Consider the following 18,451-nt stretch of genomic DNA (forward strand, 5'->3'; position numbering starts at 1 on the left):
TCTGTCTAATAAAGTGCCTTACAACTACTTTCAACTTGGTTTCATTTCTCCCATATACAGAACAGGGACAGTGACTACCTCCATGACAAGTCTGTCTCCCCATGCATGTTCAGGATTTGTTGGCAACACATTCAGACAACTCTACAACATTGTATTACTGTTTATTGTACAAAGTATACAAAACATTGTATTGATGAACATTGAGAGGTGGGATGATAGATGTAGTTCTGACAAAAACATGTTGAACATATTTTCGTTGATGATTTTGGTCAACATTCTTTTGATTAAGGAATCATCTACATAAGACATAAGACATAAGACAAAAGAAATCGAATGCTCCTGCTACCACCACATCTCTGTATTCAGATCTCCGTGTATAACAAGGAATACATGCTTAATACCAAAAGGGTACTAATTAGAATATTCTCATTCAAAACACTACATAGCTGAAGTATGTAGAACATGGTCCATGGTAAACGTAACAGCATTTGATGTGCCCTGATTAACAGTGAGACAGCTGACAAGATGGCTACAACTACATGGCTTGGGCCCCTGCCACCATCACCAGGCTCCCGGACATCTTAGACTATACTACTCAAAAGAAGTCGAGGACCACCCAATTCTTTCATATTTATTACTATATTTAATCTGTCATGACTATAGTATAATGAAAGAATCACCCAATTCTTTCATATTTATTACTATATTTAATCTGTCATGACTATAGTATAATGAAAGAATTGGGTGGTCCTTAACTTCTTTTGAGTAGTATAGATTATGAAAACTTATCACAATCATAATTGAACATTGCTCAAATTGCGGCTTAATGAGTTCAAACATGATGCAATATCCGCCAACATTTTGATGGATTAATTGTGAGGCAGGTATCAATAAATACAGACATTAAGTTACTATTTACAAAATGTTATATACACATGTGAGTTATTGCACAGAAAGACTAGATAGTATTATGCAATGGTAAACATTTGGTCTCCTTGTTATTCTTCAGATATGAATTAAGCCTACATATTTCGTAGACAGATAATTTTTATGTCTTGATAAATTTTGCCTTTACATGACATCCAAAGGAAGCATCGCACACCTACAGATTAGCAGCAACTCTAAATAGCTGTTGATCTTCATCAAGTTACATTTTATACATTTGAAAGACATTTCATTATGAACATATGCATATATGCAAACATAGATTAAGATTTAATAAACATACAATACAGGGTTAGAGAAAAGAGTTTCAGTCAAGTTACAGAAGTGTACATCAATAGCTTCCTTCAAGATATTCAGTTATCTTATTGGATGATTTAGATTTGCATTTACACTATAGGTAATAATGGGTATTTATTCAACAATACCAAGATTCCTGCAATAAGCAATGCAATGAAAACATCTGCATCAAGCACTGCCAGTAATGGCAAAAGTAAAGACTACAATGTCAACAGTATTGCACAGTTCCTTTCCTAGCAATCAACAGCAAGCATTGGCGGATCCAGAGGGAGGGGGCATGGGGTTTGGCCCCAACCATTTTGAAAAATCACACATGGAACCCAATGACAAGAGCCATCTTTGTAGTACTGACATACATTCATCAGTATCCCCCGCCATCTTGTCTTTTTTAACCTCCCCACACACTGAAGCAAAGAATTCAGAATTTGAAACACAAGCACCCCACAAAGGTCAGGAATTCAAAATGTGAACCTGTTTCTCCCCTCACAGGCCCTGGATCCACTCTTGATCCGCTCTGGATCCGCTCCGGATCCACCTCTGGTAAGCATGTTTCTAATTGTGAGGACAGGTCAGCAGCCAGGCAACTGAAACTGGAGGCCATATTTGGTGGTGCCGATGGCAGCAGAAACATCCACACACTCCTACTGCAAGTTACAGAAGAGATTGATTCTACTTTGTATAGACACCAGTGACTAGTTCTTGAAGGACAGGGGGCGGTCGGGTAGCCTAGTGGTTAAAGCGTTCGTTCGTCATGCCGAAGACCCAGGTTCGATTCCCGACATGGGTACAATGTGTGAAGCCCATTTCTGGTGTCCCCTGCCGTGATATTGCTGGAATATTGCTAAAAGCGGCGTAAAACCACACTCACTCACTCTTGTAGGACACAGGACCAGTCACATCCACTGCCCTACTCCAGCTCCTGAGAGGATCTGTTGTAGTTCTACATACACTGACAGCTGCAGTGTGTACTGAACCAATCTGGACACTGCTGTGGATATATTGGTGATATCAGTTCTTATTCTACAAGTCAGCATTTCAATGTGAGACAGGAGTCCTGATAATGTCAGTGGGCCATGATCCCATGGTTGAGGATTTCAACTTGATCCATACATAATACTTGGCCTGAACCAAGTTGAGGTGACGATGTGACAGGACTGGTCAAGCCAGCCGGTGTGGTGGCACATGCTCTCGGACTCGTGTTAGGAGGATTCCGGGACTCGGCAACTCAACACTGGGATGTGTTCACCTCTTGGCGCTTCAAACGTTCCTTAGCCTCTTTGCTGAAAAATGAAATGACATGAAGTATGACTTTTCCAAAATGAATAACCTAAAAAATATTCAAGAAAATACGACTATGTACAGCAACTGTTGTTTATGCTAAAGTCAGCAATATTCCAACTGTATCATGACGACCTGTAGGTACTAATGTCAGTGCCATGCAAACCAGTGGTTGACAGCATGAGCAACAGTCCACACAAGTCAATATTTGTGCAACATTCAGCATTATACCACCCTTACGACAGGTGTTTGTATATAATCGTCTCTGGACCAGACAATCCAGTGACTGATGTTAGGAGAAGCACACACATCATCAGGCTACATTGACATGACATCAACCAAATCGACCGTCCGATCCATTAAGTAGCCTCTTATGACCAGGGACCTTTTCCAACCTGGGTCCCCAAGGGAATAGCATGGGATGCTGGAGATCCATACTGGAAATCCATACTGGAATCCCAAAGAGGGTCACAGTGTGCAGCAGCATCAACATTCTGACACACTCATACAGGAATGTCCATCAGAAGCATCTGCATAGTCACTGTTCGACAAACATGGAGTCACACACTTTAGAATACAAATGGTGATTCCCTTCACACCTACATCTTGTGGCAATGTATGTATGTCTGTTGCTGAACACCGCACACAGCAATATCCCAGCTAAATCACAACAGCCTGTTGATAAATGAGTCAAGACAAGCAGTGATTGATATTTTGAGCATCACTCCACACCATTGGGTCCTATTCTAAAGGACCATAAGCAGAGATTAGATGGGTTTCTGTACACACTTACTTCTTGTGGCGAGATCGTTTGTTGAGTGAGACAATGTTGGAGCAGATCATAGGCTGCAATTTTTCTTTGAAGTTGTGGTAGTTCCGCTCCAGCTCTCGCTGATACTCCTTCTGCTCCGAGGCAATGAGAGCCTTGTTACGCTGCAGTGAGTCGCTGCACCTGCCAGGACATTGCAACACCATCAGCAAACTACAGTGTAAGTCGGGGTAGACATCATCGGTCACATCTAACTAATCCACAGGTAATTTAGGACTACTAAAACAACCTGATTTGGGGAGAAAACAACTAGTCCATCTACATTTTGACTAGTTACCGGCTATCAGAATAGTTACTGAGTTGAGGTGAAATGGGGTTTAACCTCACGTCCAAGATTATTGCACGTAGTTCTCGCGATCACGTGCACGGGAGCCTTGACAGTGACTGGTCAAACTGATTCCATGTGAAAAATAATAACCGGCAATAGTGATCAGCTCCTTCGCTTAGGGTTATAATTATTTTAAATATATTTAGTAAAAGCTGCAACTAAAATAACAAGATATTGGAATATATTATTCCTGTTAAAAAAATAGTTTCAGATACAATTTTTGCCGATTCTTGCATTAAAATCCTGCAAAGTTATATCACTGGGTGTGTCTTGACCGAATCACCGCTAGATTCCAAGAAAACATGTGTACAGCTGATTGCTGTTTCCAAGATTAGTTTATGAGAAAATACACAAGGTAATCTTAATCCCTGGATGTAAAACAATGCCTTGCAGAACAAAAAATACAATTTTTTGGTACGACGTGCCGGGGATCGAACCCACGACCATCCACTCTCCGAGCGGACACTCTACCACTTGACTTGCACAGTCACTAGACTTACACTGTGTGTGGACAGGGTACACCAGCAGTCGATACTGCAGAGTCAACACCAGATCCACATCTTCATCACATCTTATGACAAACTGAGACATGAACTTAGGACCCCAAATCCCTAATGCCAATGGACACCAAAACTGTGTACCACATATTGGTGCATGGAGTTACCTAATGCCAATGGACACTAAAACTGTGTACCACATATTGGTGCATGGAGTTACCTAATGCCAATGGACACCAAAACTGTGTACCACATATTGGTGCATGGAGTTACCTAATGCCAATGGACACTTAAACTGTGTACCACATATTGGTGCATGGAGTTACCTAATGCCAGTGGACACTAAAACTGTGTACCACATATTGGTGCATGGAGTTACCTAATGCCAATGGACACCAAAACTGTGTACCACATATTGGTGCATGGAGTTACCTAATGCCAATGGACACTAAAACTGTGTACCACATATTGGTGCATGGAGTTACCTAATGCCAATGGACACTAAAACTGTGTACCACATATTGGTGCATGGAGTTACCTAATGCCAATGGACACTAAAACTGTGTACCACATATTGGTGCATGGAGTTACCTAATGCCAATGGACATTAAAACTGTGTACCACATATTGGTGCATGGAGTTACCTAATGCCAATGGACACTAAAACTGTGTACCACATATTGGTGCATGGAGTTACCTAATGCCAATGGACACTAAAACTGTGTACCACATATTGGTGCATGGAGTTACTACTGTACTAAGTCAAGGATGTTGTATAGAAGCATACAGACAAGGAAGGTATAGCTCACTTAATTTCATCCATTTGGTACGGAAACCTTAGTGTCGCAGCAACTGGCCATGGGGCCTATACTACATACCGTATTCGACGTAATAAGCGCCCAGGGCGCTCTCAAAATTAGGAACAGGGGGCTCTTATTAGAATATTATTTTGGTGAAAAAATAAGTTGAAAGATAAATTTCGTGGTTTTATGCTGACAGCCTGAACTGTTTATGAACGACAGATATATTTTTTCAGAATTTAATTGCCCATAATTAAGGGTACATATAACACATGAGTGCGTATCATACACAAAAAAATAAGTCTTGTGTACAGTGATCAATCGGAAGGGTGCCAATTGGGATTGTTCACAAGCCAATATATTAGGAAATATCGCCGTGGGCGCTTATTAGAGCGGGGCGCTTATTACGTCGAATACGGTATATGTCCAAACCATAATGGGGTGGACTGTTACCATTGGGTGGGCCGCAACACGACAGTCTGTGAACCTTACTTTTTGAGGAAGTCCTTGAAGCACAGCCTGAGCTTGTTGTGGTGCTTGCTGGGGGGTTGTGTTCCCCCTGCTACGTCTGCCAGGAACACCAGCGCCACCTCCAGGGGACCCTGTTGATGAGACAACTCTTACTTACAATCCCAGCCTAGGCGCAACTTGATGTTCGACAGACTTCACATACAAGACGCCACACAGTCAAAACTACTGTCTAAGAACCACCCAGAAATTGAAGCAGATAATCCGACGTTTACTGTTAGCCTGAAAACTATACCACAATCAAGGGCATTGCTGCCACGTCTGTAAAGAACAAAATTATTTGGTACCTCCTCACCTCTATTTCAGTGACAACATAGTTACACATTTTGACTCAAATGTTTAACATTATCTCACTTGCACACTGAGGTTGTCATTTCATAATTAGAAATCTGTTCTTTAAGGAATATCCATTTCATGTTTCAAGGTATCAATATACCAGTCACAATTCTTCCCAGTCAGCTGGTGTAGAGTGTGAGTGTCTGATCTGGGTGTGACTACTGTACCTGGTTGACTGTCGTGCCGATACATCCCTGCAATACCATCTGCAGAATCTTCAGGTCTGGAGGCTCCTGGCACAAGGCCAACGCCAGCTCCCGGGTCTTCTTCTGTACATCCTCGATTGCCACTTCCACAGGCGACAAGATGATCTAGAGACAGAAAACATGCACAGAGACCCGCATGTCTGGAGACAGGATTACCAGAGACCTGTATGTGTGCAGACAGGATTATCAGAGACCCGTATGTGTGGAGACAGGATTATCAGAGACCTGTATGTGTGCAGACAGGATTATCAGATACCTGTATGTGTGCAGACAGGATTATCAGAGAACCATATGTGTGCAGACAGGATTATCAGAGACCCGTATGTGTGGAGACAGGATTATCAGATACCTGTATGTGTGCAGACAGGATTATCAGAGACCTGTATGTGTGCAGACAGGATTATCAGAGACCTGTATGTGTGCAGACAGGATTATCAGAGACCTGTATGTGTGCAGACAGGATTATCAGAGACCCGTATGTGTGGAGACAGGATTATCAGAGACCTGTATGTGTGGAGACAGGATTACCAGAGACCCATATGTGTGCAGACAGGATTATCAGAGACCCGTATGTGTGCAGACAGGATTATCAGAGACCTGTATGTGTGCAGACAGGATTATCAGAGACCTGTATGTGTGCAGACAGGATTATCAGAGACCTGTATGTGTGCAGACAGGATTATTAGAGACCTGTATGTGTGCAGACAGGATTATCAGAGACCCGTATGTGTGGAGACAGGATTATCAGAGACCTGTATGTGTGGAGACAGGATTATCAGAGACCTGTATGTGTGCAGACAGGATTATCAGAGACCCGTATGTGTGCAGACAGGATTATCAGAGACCCGTATGTGTGGAGACAGGATTATCAGATACCTGTATGTGTGCAGACAGGATTATCAGAGACCTGTATGTGTGCAGACAGGATTATCAGAGACCTGTATGTGTGCAGACAGGATTATCAGAGACCTGTATGTGTGCAGACAGGATTATCAGAGACCCGTATGTGTGGAGACAGGATTATCAGAGACCTGTATGTGTGGAGACAGGATTACCAGAGACCCGTATGTGTGCAGACAGGATTATCAGAGACCTGTATGTGTGCAGACAGGATTATCAGAGACCCGTATGTGTGCAGACAGGATTATCAGAGACCAGTATGTGTGCAGACAGGATTATCAGAGACCTGTATGTGTGCAGACAGGATTATCAGAGACCTGTATGTGTGCAGACAGGATTATCAGAGACCCATATGTGTGCAGACAGGATTATCAGAGACCCGTATGTGTGCAGACAGGATTATCAGAGACCCGTATGTCTGGAGACAGGATTATCAGAGACCCGTATGTGTGGAGACAGGATTATCAGAGACCTGTATGTGTGCAGACAGGATTATCAGAGACCTGTATGTGTGCAGACAGGATTATCAGAGACCCATATGTGTGCAGACAGGATTATCAGAGACATGTATGTGTGCAGACAGGATTATCAGAGATCCGTATGTCTGGAGACAGGATTACCAGAGACCCGTATGTGTGCAGACAGGATTATCAGAGACCTGTATGTGTGCAGACAGGATTATCAGATACCTGTATGTGTGCAGACAGGATTATCAGAGACCCATATGTGTGCAGACAGGATTACCAGAGACCTGTATGTGTGCAGACAGGATTATCAGAGACCCGTATGTGTGGAGACAGGATTATCAGAGACCTGTATGTGTGCAGACAGGATTATCAGAGACCTGTATGTGTGCAGACAGGATTATCAGATACCTGTATGTGTGCAGACAGGATTATCAGAGACCAATATGTGTGGGGACAGGATTATCAGAGACCTGTATGTGTGCAGACAGGATTATCAGAGACCTGTATGTGTGCAGACAGGATTATCAGAGACCTGTATGTGTGCAGACAGGATTATCAGAGACCCATATGTCTGGAGACAAGATTATCAGAGACAGGAAAATGCAACCTGGCACCACCACACTTCCTGGATGCATTCAAAATTAATTCAGATTTTATTTCTTACCCAAATACATGACTGCTGTACAACAGGGTGTCATAATACACCTACCTCACATAGATTCTAGATCGGTGGCAAAACAATCCTAGTGATTGTAGTCATAAGGCCAGCTAATTGAAATGCTTAAATATCACATTTTGAAAACAACATAGAATCACTTGAAACTAGACAGATGAGCAGGTGTATGGTATGATGAGTGATATATAACTGAGCAGTATCTGTAGTGATGTAGATCCCCTACCTGCTGCCGCTCTATGACTGTCATGCGTGTCTTGACGTAGGGGAATGTGTGGGTGGTTGTGAGGATGGTCTTCCTCTTGTACTGCTCGTGAAGCTCCCCGTGGGCGCGGCCGTCCAGCGTGAAGGGCGTGGCGTACATGAACCGCTCTGACAACACGATGTGGAGAGATAAGCCAGCAGCCAGTGAATGAATGTGGTTAAATGCTGGAGCGGCTTATATCACAGCTAAATCATGATCAAAATCAGTGCATACAGGTCTGGAGCCACTTTGGCATATCACAGCTAAATCATGATCAAACTCAGTGCATACAGGTCTGGAGCCACTTTGGCATATCACAGCTAAATCATGATCAAAATCAGTGCAAACAGGTCTGGAGCCACTTTGGCATATCACAGCTAAATCATGATCAAAATCAGTGCATACAGGTCTGGAGCCACTTTGGCATATCACAGCTAAATCATGATCAAAATCAGTGCATACAGGTCTGGACAGGATAAGTTCCTAGGACCACATATTTGTTGAAAGAGCTACCAAAGAAAATCACTAGATCACAATGACAGAGTTACTGTTCCCCACCAGGAAGGCTTGCTGCCTATGTTACACCACTGGGTTCTCATAACTAGTCTTGACTATTAAACAAAACATAAGATAAAACACTCTGTTTCTTTGACTCAGTTTGGTTTCCTACTGCTTTGAACTGTATTCCAGTGTGTCAGCTTGATGTGGAGGGAAGCCTCAAGTGATGCAGGTCGTAGACGTATACCACTTTAGGATGCAACTCTGCACAGTGAATTGCAGCTCCTTAGATGACTGGGCCACCCATGCCCTGTTAGCTGCCTTGGACAGTGTTTCAGTTTAATCCTGGGAGCATGGCTATGTTACTCACAAACCAAGGATCATAATTAAGGCAAATCTATAGTTCAAAATCATGATCAGCGCATCATGCTATGACAAATGCAGGCAGACATGATATAGCTGTAATACCGATGAGGCATAAAACAGCATTCAGTCATGAAAGTCAGATGCATGTGAGCTTTGAGTTGAGTTTGGTTTAATGCCGCTTTTAACAGTATTCCAGTTATATCAAGGCTTGTCAGCTTAATGTGGGAGGAAAGCCAGAAGTGATGCAGGTCTCAGACGTTTACCACTTCAGAAACCCACGAGCACGGGTATGGTGCTGACAAACCCAGATACATAATCGGGGCGAACCGGGATTTGAACCCACAATCATAGGTTTCTGGCGTGCCCAAGGGACGCAACTCTGCACAGCATGTGAGCTTTGAAGCCACTTCATCAACATTACAGTCACATCACAGCAGCGAACACCAGATATGGGTTTCACACTGTACCAAGTTTTTGGATGACAAGCTAACAATCTGACCAATAGGCTACCAAACTATTCTTTGAGGTCCCCATCTAGTTGCCTCCACAACAAACAAGACAAAGTCTTGACCTTTAACTGTATTTTGTTTGTTTGTTGCTCAACACCATGCTCAGCAATATTTCAGCCATATGACGGCGGTCTGTAAATAATCAAGTCTGGATCAGACAATCCAGTGATTGACAATATGAACAAAATGTTTATGTTACAAACAAGTCTGCCAACTCACTGATGTTGTAGTTCTTGTCAAAGTAGGTGATCCTGTCTCTGTACTCGTACATGTCGAAGTACGGCTCAACATAGGTGATCTGTATGTAGGCCTGCAACAAACACGCCATTAGAATCAATGAACACCTTCGTGTCAAAACCCCAGTGAGTGATCAGAGACATTTCACCAATATGACAATACTTTAGTTACAACATGACAACACTTCAGTTACATCATGACATTACTTTAGGTATAGCATGACAATACTTCAGTTACAACATGACATTACTTTAGGTATAGCATGACAATACTTCAGAAATATGGATAGCATTTCAGTGATATCAGTTTCAATGTTGGAAGAATGACTTGTACTCAAGACTTCACACACGCTGAAATAATTATCCAATACAGAGTGGTCCCCCTTGATTACCTTGGCAGGGTCCAATTTTTCCTTTTCTACAGTGTTGGAATCCTTCACAGTTGACACAACGTCATAGCCGAACCGGTCACCATAGAAACTCTACAGCAGAACAACAGAAAATATCAGCAAGACGTGATGAGTGAGTGAGTGAGTGAGTGAATCCTTACTGAAGTCACAATCAGCAATATAACAACTATACAACAGCGGCCTGCAAATAATCTGTCTGCATCAGGCAAACCAGTGATTGATATTCTGAGCAACTTCTCACACATAATTGAAAATCATTCTTACCAAGAAGAATTAAACTTCTTGGTTTCCCGGAAAGAAATAAGGACCCTTTAAATATATTAGTTATATTTGTTAAAAAACTCATTTACGAAAATAACAGCAAAGACTTTCCAAAAAATTCAACTTAAAGTGTCAGAATACTATAATGTAACAATATGTGCTGCAGCTATGACCAGCAATATTGATAAATTCTGATCAACACGTCATATGCTTTTATGTAATTGTGAAAATGATCTATATGCAATAAAAACGTAAAGGAAATAAACCCCAAAACTTCCCACATGGATTACAAGGGCATGCAAATCAATCAAGTCACTGAGCTAGACCATCTAAGATGCATTTTTTGACAAGTTCACGTTACTAAGGCCAATTCGAAGCTGGAATCCCCACATAGAGAAACTCATTAGAAAACAATGCTACATGAAACACATATACCATGCATTTGCACCATACAATACTGACATGAGAACTGGATATATTGAGTGGTCTGGGTGACACACACTGGACTACAGGTGACATACCTCGAGTCGGTGAGATATTTCAGGGAGTTTTGTGATGGCAGGCTCCTTGTAGATAAACTCCTCCCCATCCAAGTCCCCGAACAACGAGCCGTAGAACCCAACGCGGAAATACGTCCCAAATATCCGCTTCCCTTCCTGAAACACAGCATAGAGCTTGCATGGGGAAGTACCAAACAGATATGAGTCAATGACATTATAGCTAACTTGATTAACATTTTATGGTACTAAACTATCTGCTGGATCACTCAACACATATGATATCAGTAACATGGTGTGTGGATATTTGCCTTATTTATTAACATCGTCAAATGTATGCAACATGGCCACAGTTACTGTCAAATTCAGCTGGCTACCACAATAAGCATGAGGTAATGGGGACCTATTTTGTGTCAGCATCCCCATACAAGCATGAGGTACAGGGACCTTCCTGTCCTGGAATCCCTACAGGGACAAGCATGAGGTACAGGGACCTTTCTGTCCTGGAATCCCCATACAGGGACAAGCATGAAGTACAGGGACCTTTCTGTCCTGGAATCCCCATTCAGGGACAAGAATGAAGTACAGGGACCTTTCTGTCCTGGAATCCCCATACAGGGACAAGCATGAAGTACAGGGACCTTTCTGTCCTGGAATCCCCATACAGGGACAAGCATGAAGTACAGGGACCTTTCTGTCCTGGAATCCCCATTCAGGGACAAGAATGAAGTACAGGGACCTTTCTGTCCTGGAATCCCCATACAGGGACAAGCATGAAGTACAGGGACCTTTCTGTCCTGGTATCCCCATACAGGGACAAGCATGAAGTACAGGGACCTTTCTGTCCTGGTATCCCCATACAGGGACAAGCATGAGGTACAGGGACCTTTCTGTCCTGGAATCCTCATACAGAGACAAGCATGAGGTACAGGGACCTTTCTGTCCTGGAATCCCCATACAGGGACAAGCATGAGGTACAGGGACCTTTCTGTCCTGGAATCCCTGTACAGGGACAAGCATGAAGTACAGGGACCTTTCTGTCCTGGTATCCCCATACAGGGACAAGCATGAGGTACAGGGACCTTTCTGCCCTGGTATCCCCATACAGGGACAAGCATGAGGTACAGGGACCTTTCTGTCCTGGTATTACCATACAGGGACAAGCATGAGGTACAGGGACCTTTCTGCCCTGGTATCCCCATACAGGGACAAGCATGAAGTACAGGGACCTTTCTGTCCTGGAATCCCCATACAGGGACAAGCATGAAGTACAGGGACCTTTCTGTCCTGGAATCCCCATACAGGGACAAGCATGAAGTACAGGGACCTTTCTGTCCTGGAATCCCCATTCAGGGACAAGAATGAAGTACAGGGACCTTTCTGTCCTGGAATCCCTGTACAGCGACAAGCATGAGGTACAGGGACCTTTCTGTCCTGGAATCCCCGTACAGGGACAAGCATGAGGTACAGGGACCTTTCTGTCCTGGAATCCCCATACAGGGACAAGCATGAAGTACAGGGACCTTTCTGTCCTGGAATCCCCATTCAGGGACAAGAATGAAGTACAGGGACCTTTCTGTCCTGGAATCCCCATACAGGGACAAGAATGAAGTACAGGGACCTTTCTGCCCTGGAATCCCCGTACAGAGACAAGCATGAGGTACAGGGACCTTTCTGCCCTGGAATCCCCGTACAGAGACAAGCATGAGGTACAGGGACCTTTCTGTCCTGGAATCCCCGTACAGGGACAAGCATGAGGTACAGGGACCTTTCTGTCCTTGAATCCCTGTACAGGGACAAGCATGAAGTACAGGGACCTTTCTGTCCTGGAATCCCTGTACAGCGACAAGCATGAGGTACAGGGACCTTTCTGTCCTGGAATCCCCGTACAGGGACAAGCATGAGGTACAGGGACCTTTCTGTCCTGGAATCCCCATACAGGGACAAGCATGAAGTATAGGGACCTTTCTGTCCTGGAATCCCCATTCAGGGACAAGAATGAAGTACAGGGACCTTTCTGTCCTGGAATCCCCATACAGGGACAAGAATGAAGTACAGGGACCTTTCTGCCCTGGAATCCCCGTACAGAGACAAGCATGAGGTACAGGGACCTTTCTGCCCTGGAATCCCCGTACAGAGACAAGCATGAGGTACAGGGACCTTTCTGTCCTGGAATCCCCGTACAGGGACAAGCATGAGGTACAGGGACCTTTCTGTCCTGGAATCCCCGTACAGGGACAAGCATGAGGTACTGGGACCTTTCTGTCCTGGAATCCCCATACAGGGACAAGCATGAGGTACATGGACCTTTCTGTCCTGGAATCCCCATACAGAGACAAGCATGAGGTACATGGACCTTTCTGCCCTGGAATCACCATACAGGGACAAGCATGAGGTACATGGACCTTTCTGCCCTGGAATCACCATACAGAGACAAGCATGAGGTACATGGACCTTTCTGCCCTGGAATCACCATACAGGGACAAGCATGAGGTACATGGACCTTTCTGCCCTGGAATCACCATACAGAGACAAGCATGAGGTACATGGACCTTTCTGTCCTGGAATCCCCGTACAGGGACAAGCATGAGGTACAGCGGTTTTGTCTGCACTCACCATTCTGATGACATTGTTGAACGACTCCTGCAGCTTCTGGTGGATGTGGGCCAGCTTCTTGTAGTCCCGGCTTGCTTCGTGGATCGGCAGCAGGATCTTGTACACCTCGTTCACAGCCTCGTACATACCGGCCTGGCAACACAGACATTAGTGTAGGCATGATACATAGCATACATATTACTGCTATTGAAATAACACATCTGAAAACAAGAAAAGAGTTTGCACTCCTTCAAAACTTAATCATCTCTTATATTCAGAACACTTAATTTCTTTACAGTTACAACATATAAGTTAAGTGACTGAGTAGTTGAATGAGCACGCCCAAAGGGTTCATCCAGCTTATGGAAAGAAGGTGGTGAGGTAAAATGGGGTTGAATGTCGTGTTCAATATTATTTCACATATATAGCGACATGCATGCATGTGTTTGTGGCTGCTTGTTCTAGTCCAGACTTATGCCGGTGTTACAGAGCTAGCCCACTGCCATACCCAGCTGCAGGTCAACATGGATCACCTGTTGATACGAATGGACTCATTATTGTGCACACAGTTACAGGTATGATGGGGACTCACTATCATGCACACAGTTACAGGTGTCACAGGGAACTCACTATCATGCACACAGTTACAGGTGTGACAGGGGACTCACTATCATGCACACAGTTACAGGTATGACAGGGGACTCACTATCATGCACACAGTTACAGGTGTGACAGGGGACTCACTATCATGCACACAGTTACAGGTGTGACAGGGGACTCACTATCATGCACACAGTTACAGGTGTGACAGGGGACTCACTATCATGCACACAGTTACAGGTGTGACAGGGAACTCACTATCATGCACACAGTTACAGGTGTCACAGGGAACTCACTATCATGCACACAGTTACAGGTGTGACAGGGGACTCACTATCATGCACACAGTTACAGGTGTGACAGGGGACTCACTATCATGCATACAGTTACAGGTGTGACAGGGAACTCACTATCATGCACACAGTTACAGGTGTCACAGGGAACTCACTATCATGCACACAGTTACAGGTGTGACAGGGGACTCACTATCATGCACACAGTTACAGGTATGACAGGGAACTCACTATCATGCACACAGTTACAGGTGTGACAGGGGACTCACTATCATGCACACAGTTACAAGTGTGACAGGGGACTCAATATCATGCACACAGTTACAGGTATGACAGGGGACTCACTATCATGCACACAGTTACAGGTGTGACAGGGGACTCACTATCATGCACACAGTTACAGGTGTGACAGGGGACTCACTATCATGCACACAGTTACAGGTGTGACAGGGGACTCAATATCATGCACACAGTTACAGGTATGACAGGGGACTCACTATCATGCACACAGTTACAGGTATGACAGGGGACTCACTATCATGCACACAGTTACAGGTGTGACAGGGGATTCACTATCATGCACACAGTTACAGGTATGACAGGGGGACTCACTATCATGCACACAGTTACAGTTGTGACAGGGGACTCACTATCATGCACACAGTTACAGGTATGACAGGGGATTCACTATCATGCACACAGTTACAGGTGTGACAGGGGACTCAATATCATGCACACAGTTACAGGTATGACAGGGGACTCACTATCATGCACACAGTTACAGGTGTGACAGGAGACTCACTATCATGCACACAGTTACAGGTATGACAGGGGACTCACTATCATGCACACAGTTACAGGTATCACAGGGAACTCACTATCATGCACACAGTTACAGGTAAGATAGGGGACTCACAATCATGCACACAGTTACAGGTATGACAGGGGACTCACTATCATGCACACAGATACAGGTATGACAGGGGACTCACTATCATGCACACAGTTACAGGTGTGACAGGGGACTCACTATCATGCACACAGTTAAAGGTATGACAGGGGACTCACTATCATGCACACAGATACAGGTATGACAGGGGACTCACTATCATGCACACAGATACAGGTATGACAGGGGACTCACTATCATGCACACAGATACAGGTATGACAGGGGACTCACCATCGTGAAGGAGCTGGCAGTCTGCTCCAGCAGGCCCACAAGGCCATTCTCAGTGAAATACTTCCCGGAACAGATGCCCTCCTCGTCTGGTGACACTACATCATCTGAGATGGCACTCTCCTCTAGCACATTCCAAGTTATTTTCTACAACATCGCCAACAAAGAAATATCATCGAAAAATCCTCCCCAGAATTTCTTTAAAAGAATCGACTGCATAAAACAGTTTCCTTTATATTCAGTAGATTGTATATTGAGATAAGAGTGAGTGAGTGAGTATGGTTTTACGCCGCTTTTAGCAATATTCCAGCAATAACACGGCGGGGGACACCAGAAATAGGCTTCACACATTGTTCCCATGTCGGGAATCAAACCCGGGTCTTTTTCTGCGTGACGAGCTAACGCTTTAACCACTAGGCTACCCGACCACCCCTATAGAGCTAAGAAGTAGCATATCTTCAGTGGTCTTAAGGGGATACCATGATTCTATATTAATATGATGTTTTAGTTAGAAGGATAACACACAAGATAACATATATATCAAGGTCATTTATTAATAAAAAAGTTAGCTATCTCTTTGGGCAGTACCTCCCTTGTTAAAGTCATACAAGCCATTCAACTCTGGACATCATGAAAGCATAACATTAAATTTTAACCCGCCTCGTCACATTTGACTGTGTCATTGAAAAGATGCTAAATATATATCAAATACATAAAAACAGATCTTACTGGTATTTCCCCACAAACATATCCAATGAAAATAGAGTATTGGGAACACAAAATGACAATTTGTTACACGTGCCATTAGCAAATATGCCTTGGGTTCCCAAAAAGATAATCCCACATACCAATTCCAGTTAATAAAATCCCTAACACCTGACTTATGACACACAGAACACCTGGACACCTTATATGCTCACCTGGAAGGCCACACAGCCGACTGGCAGGTAGGGTTTATCCTCCAGCATATTCAGGTACTCCGCCACCAGCCCCGCCGCATGGACCAGACACTGGGCTGCCTCGGCATGGTTGCCCCGCTGACCACACAGTACAAACATCATAATTTGTTTGGAGACATTATTAGCCGAATGTGGCTTTGTACTGTAAATATCATATCAGGAATACAAATTTGGCGAGTATCATACTTTTGATTCCTATCACATCTTATGAAGTCAATTGGAGTGAGTGAATATGGTTTTACGCCGCTTTTTGCAATATTATGGCGGGGGACTCAAGAAATGGGCTTCACACATTGTACCCATGTCGGGAACGAACCCGGGTCTTCTGCGTGACGAGCGAACGCTTTAACCACTAGGCTACCCGACCGCCCCAGAAGTCAATTGGAAGTAAGTAGATACTTAAGAATTCAATATGTTTTTGTGTTTATGGAGGTAAATCCGTTGAATCAATAAATAAGTAAAAAATAATAACTTCACAGACTACTTATTTAACCATTGACACAAAAATACGTAGACAGTGATACGACAACAGTGACAACGTTCAGGGCAATAATACAACGTAACTATCTGCCAATCAGGAAACAGCAGTCCCCTACAGGGCATGGCCGACTTCTTTTTGGTTAATGGAATCATAAACACAAAAGGAATTGCTTGGGTAGCCAATCAAAGGCCATGGAATCACTTGCAATTGATTACTGCCATGTGAACACAGGTTATCTTGCTTACCTCACTGTGTTTCTGGGCCATGTTCTGAAGCCAGGTGAGTCGGAGGTCCGGGGAGGTCTGGTAACCCTTGGCAATGCGGTACATGAGGTCGAGCAGCATCTCGGGGTCATTCTGGTACTCCTTCATCTTGACAGTGTCGGACAGGATCATGTGGAGGTTGAACACGAGGTCTCTCACCTGGAAGGTTCAACCAGTATATACAACACAAGTATATAAAACACCAGTATAAACAACACCGGTATATACAACACCAGTGTATACAATACCGGTATATACAACACCGGTATATACAACACCGGTATATACAACACCGGTATATACAACACCAGTATATACAACACCAGTATATAAAACACCAGTATATACAACACCAGTATATACAACACCAGTATATACAACACCAGCATCAAACACATGAAAAACAGAGGTTATACCTAGATCCAAGTGAAAATGAGAAATCATATGATAATACTGGCATATAGTGGGGTGTACATGATTTTATTTCGTGTAGTCCCCTAACCTATGGTGTTGTGGTGCACAAGTCCATTCAGCTCTACCAATCCTGCACATCCCAATATTGACACATGTAACCAGTGTTCGAAATCAAGGTTCCTTGGCATCTTAGGGTCTTCCATTGTGTTTGATGCTAGGGAACCTCAACATCTTTAACTTCTTTAACCTCCATGCCGTGTCTTGAACACTGTTTGTTTGTTGATTAATGCTGCACTCAGCAATATTCCAGCTATATGACATGAGTCTGTAAATAATTAAGTTTGGACCTGACAATCCAGTGATTGATGTCATGAGCATCAATCCAAGCAATTGGGATACAATGAAATGCTTCAACCGAGTCAGCGAGCCTGACCACCCGATCCCGTTAATCGCCTCTTACGACAAGCAAAGTCGCCTCTTACGGCAAGCATGGGTTGCTGAAGACCTATTCTACCCTGGATGTTCACGGGTTTCTTGACCAGGGTGTTCCTGGGAGTTTCGC

At 43.8% G+C, this 18,451-nt stretch overlaps 1 protein-coding gene across 3 annotated transcripts in view; it reads right to left on the bottom strand.

Moving 5' to 3' along the window:
- Positions 1 to 145: 145 nt before the first annotated feature.
- Positions 146 to 18,451, bottom strand: part of LOC124133236 (dedicator of cytokinesis protein 7-like) — an 81,668-nt gene continuing 63,362 nt past the window's right edge. For all 3 annotated transcript variants that reach the window (XM_048400532.1, XM_048400534.1, XM_048400533.1), the window contains 12 exons: positions 17,458 to 17,634; positions 16,693 to 16,809; positions 15,776 to 15,919; positions 13,722 to 13,853; positions 11,130 to 11,264; positions 10,330 to 10,419; positions 9,921 to 10,011; positions 8,311 to 8,456; positions 6,006 to 6,149; positions 5,467 to 5,576; positions 3,314 to 3,472; positions 146 to 2,522 (listed from right to left, as the gene is read on the bottom strand). In XM_048400532.1, coding sequence (XP_048256489.1) covers positions 2,468 to 2,522; positions 3,314 to 3,472; positions 5,467 to 5,576; positions 6,006 to 6,149; positions 8,311 to 8,456; positions 9,921 to 10,011; positions 10,330 to 10,419; positions 11,130 to 11,264; positions 13,722 to 13,853; positions 15,776 to 15,919; positions 16,693 to 16,809; positions 17,458 to 17,634 — 1,500 coding nt within the window. In that variant the 3' untranslated portion in view covers positions 146 to 2,467. The remainder of the gene's footprint in view (positions 2,523 to 3,313; positions 3,473 to 5,466; positions 5,577 to 6,005; positions 6,150 to 8,310; positions 8,457 to 9,920; positions 10,012 to 10,329; positions 10,420 to 11,129; positions 11,265 to 13,721; positions 13,854 to 15,775; positions 15,920 to 16,692; positions 16,810 to 17,457; positions 17,635 to 18,451) is intronic.

Source organism: Haliotis rufescens, unplaced genomic scaffold, assembly GCF_023055435.1.
Source record: "Haliotis rufescens isolate VD_foot unplaced genomic scaffold, xgHalRufe1.0.p SCAF_2, whole genome shotgun sequence".
NCBI lineage: Eukaryota > Metazoa > Mollusca > Gastropoda > Lepetellida > Haliotidae > Haliotis > Haliotis rufescens.